This window comes from Selaginella moellendorffii, unplaced genomic scaffold, assembly GCF_000143415.4.
Source record: "Selaginella moellendorffii unplaced genomic scaffold, v1.0 SELMOscaffold_105, whole genome shotgun sequence".
Taxonomy (NCBI): Eukaryota; Viridiplantae; Streptophyta; class Lycopodiopsida; order Selaginellales; family Selaginellaceae; genus Selaginella; species Selaginella moellendorffii.
The window spans coordinates 474,295-477,421 of NW_003314366.1; the positions used below are offsets into that span (position 1 = coordinate 474,295).

A 3,127-nucleotide genomic window follows, 5' to 3' on the forward strand; every position below is an offset into this window, starting at 1 on the left:
TGTTAGTTTATTTTTCTAATTTTATAATATATGATTTGTTTAACAAGCTCCTTATTTAGTAAAATGTATTAAGTGTTGTGGCAAGTTGAACCATAAACTTATAAGAGTTGATTCTCCAGAAATTATGCATATGCATTGGATAAATCACTTCGTACAAAGGGATTGGGAAAAATTAGCACTACTTACAAATCCACTAGTACCTATTTTAAATTCTGGCCTATTAACCAAATAACCCTAATTGCCTTCCAAAAGAGGGGATGATGAAGTTTAGATGTACAACTATAATACCATACACTATTATTAATGTAGTGGGATTTTGATAGTTATCAAATTAGTTTTAATTTGGACCACTCAGCTATAGTTCTATATTCCATGCACTCACATATTTTAATTTAGAGAAATTTGTGAAATAAAATATTTTATATTTAATGTATATATTAGTTTTATGAAGTATTTTCATGAATAATGAATTCCACTTATAATATGCTTAGAATGATAAATAAATTTCATCTGAGTTAAATTTGATGAATTATTTCTAATTTATATATTTTACTTATATAGTTATAAGTCACATGTATAGATGGTTTCTAAATAATTTGATGCTTAATAGTAGTATTTATTATTTATTAGTCCAATTGATCATTATGAAATTTATAATTATAAAGATGTTTTATAATTTATAAACACGAGATTAAACTTATTACATATCAACCATTAGATGGTAAACTAAAATTAGAACATACTATTATAAATATATTAATCTAGATAACCCAAAATATTCAAGCATATTTTAGGTATATTCAGTACCACTACTTAACAAATTTTGTTAAGCAAACCAAAAATATTAAGACTGCTTAAATAGTTTATTAATAGGAAGCTTCCATTTGTTCTAGACGTCATGGAGTGTAAGTTGGCCACAACAGTACACTGGGAATAGTTTCAAATGCTCTATTACAGAGGACTTTGTGTTGTTGGTGGATGATTTTGGTGGCGGCATGGACGAGCTTGAAGGTGGAATTGTTCCACTCAATTTGACTGATTCACCCAACCTTTTAGTTGTCTCGTTCCCTGTTGGAGCTTTTCTGTGATCGATCACTCACAAGAGTGCTGCTGTCTGTTGCTGACAGCCGCCAGAAAAACACATGCGAGGCAGCTGTGGATGACGTGACGAGTACTGCAATTTGCTTCTGGAGGCAACGCGGAGAGAACAAAACCAAAGAAAAGACCAGCTTGAATCCAATAGGATGTAGGTACTAAACAATCTACGAGTCAACAACTGTATAGAAAAAAATGAGGAAGCATGCAGTTCAAGGTGGTCCCATCCCGTTAAAACTTCTCGTTATTCTCGCATGAATTCCTGACAGCGACCGGCTGCCTGGCCGTTACTCTAGCTCGTCCCTCTGATCATGTCGTAGAAACTTTGTGTGATCCGTGTAAAAGTCAAGCTACGCGAAGATCCAAGCTTTTACCTCCCTTGAGGATTCACCAGCTGCGAGAAGACCGCGCTGGCACTGGCATCCTCGAAATCGTCCTCGCTTCCCAACCGGCGGTGGTAGTCGGCCTGGTGATCCGCAGAAGACCGGAGTGGAACTTCCATTTGGTCTCCAGCCCGCGTGGCCGAGTGATCCAGTATCATCCCGCTGCTATCCCCGCTCGACGCCTCCTGGAGCTGGAGCGCATACTCGAGGTTCCACAAGACGTCTCCCATGGCCGGCCTGTCGATACCTTGCTCCGCCAGGCACTTCTCCGCCGTCTCCCCGAACTTCTGGAGCGATTCCTGCGAGCACTGCCCCTTGAGGTTGGCGTCCACGATCTGCTCCAGCGCTCCCATCCGCTGGTACTGCATCGCCCACTCGGCGATGTTAACTTGCTCGCGAGGGAGAGCCGGGTTGATCGCCGGCCTCGCGCACAGCACCTCAAACAGCACCACCCCGAACGAGTACACGTCCGACTTCTCGGTTAGCTGCTGCCGCCGGAAGTACTCGGGATCCAAGTATCCAAAGCTTCCCTTGACGGCGGTGCTTACGTGAGTTCTATCCAGCGATGGTCCCGTCTTGGACAGCCCAAAGTCCGAGACCTTGGCCACGAAGTTCTCGTCCAGGAGAATGTTGGTGGTCTTCACGTCGCGATGGATGATGGTCCCCTGCTCCGCTCCCGTGTGGAGATAGTGGAGCCCTCGAGCAGCGCCGATGCAAATTTCCAGCCTTTGCTTCCACGAGAGCGGCGGGAGGTCCGAGCCGTAGAGGTGTGCGCGGAGAGTTCCATTGGCCATGCACTCGTAGACGAGGATCATCTCGCAGTGTTCCTCGCAGTAGCCGATGAGAGAGACAAGGTGGAGGTGCCGGAGCTTGGACAGCATCTCGATCTCGGTCTGGAACTCGGTCAGTCCCTGCTCGGACCTCGGGTTGCCGCGCTTCACCGCGACTTTGGTGCCGTCGAAGAGCTCCCCGCGGTACACCTTGCCGAATCCTCCCACGCCCAGCAGCAGCGTCTCATCGAAGTTGTTCGTCGCCTCCAAGATCTCGGCGAAGGTGAAGAAGCGACCGCCGAGGCTCGAGGTGGCGGTGGACGCGACGGTGGCGCCGCTCTTGTTGGACGCGCCGCCGGTAGAGAACTTGCTCGCGATGCTGGTGGAGTTTCCATTCCCGGCGGCGTGGAGCGGCAGCCACGACGCGCTCTTCTTCTTCTTACTCTTGCCTTTGGCCAGTCCGGGGTGGCGCCGCCGCCGGACGAAGCACAGCCCGGCACCAAGCAGCCCGATCACCAGCAGCCCACCAGCGACGGCGCCGCCAATCCCAGCGGCGCCGATCCCAGTGGAACCCCCGGAAGAGCCATCATCCTTGGAGAGATCCACACCCGGCGGGATCAAACTCCCGGCCAAGCTCCCGCGAGTGTTGTTCACCTTGAAGATCTCGATCCCGCTGAGGATGGAATCGTTGTGCTGCGCTCCATTCCCCGGAGAGGGGCCGAGCTCCACCACCATAGAACTTCCACCATCGTTCATGGGAACCACGAAGTCCATGAACATGGCGGTCTGTGCGCCATTAGCCTTGACCACCACGTCCAGGCCTTTGACCGCGGGCAGCCGGTTGATAAACACGTCGAAGATCCGGGCATACGGCGTACT

The 3,127-nt window shown here is 48.4% G+C and overlaps 1 protein-coding gene across 1 annotated transcript in view; it reads right to left on the bottom strand.

Moving 5' to 3' along the window:
• Positions 1-1,205: 1,205 nt before the first annotated feature.
• The window catches only part of LOC9647665 (receptor-like protein kinase THESEUS 1), a 3,122-nt gene continuing 1,200 nt past the window's right edge, over positions 1,206-3,127 (bottom strand). The window contains exon 2 of the mRNA XM_024663972.1: positions 1,206-3,125. Within this exon, the coding sequence (XP_024519740.1) occupies positions 1,466-3,125 (1,660 nt within the window). The 3' untranslated portion in view covers positions 1,206-1,465. The remainder of the gene's footprint in view (positions 3,126-3,127) is intronic.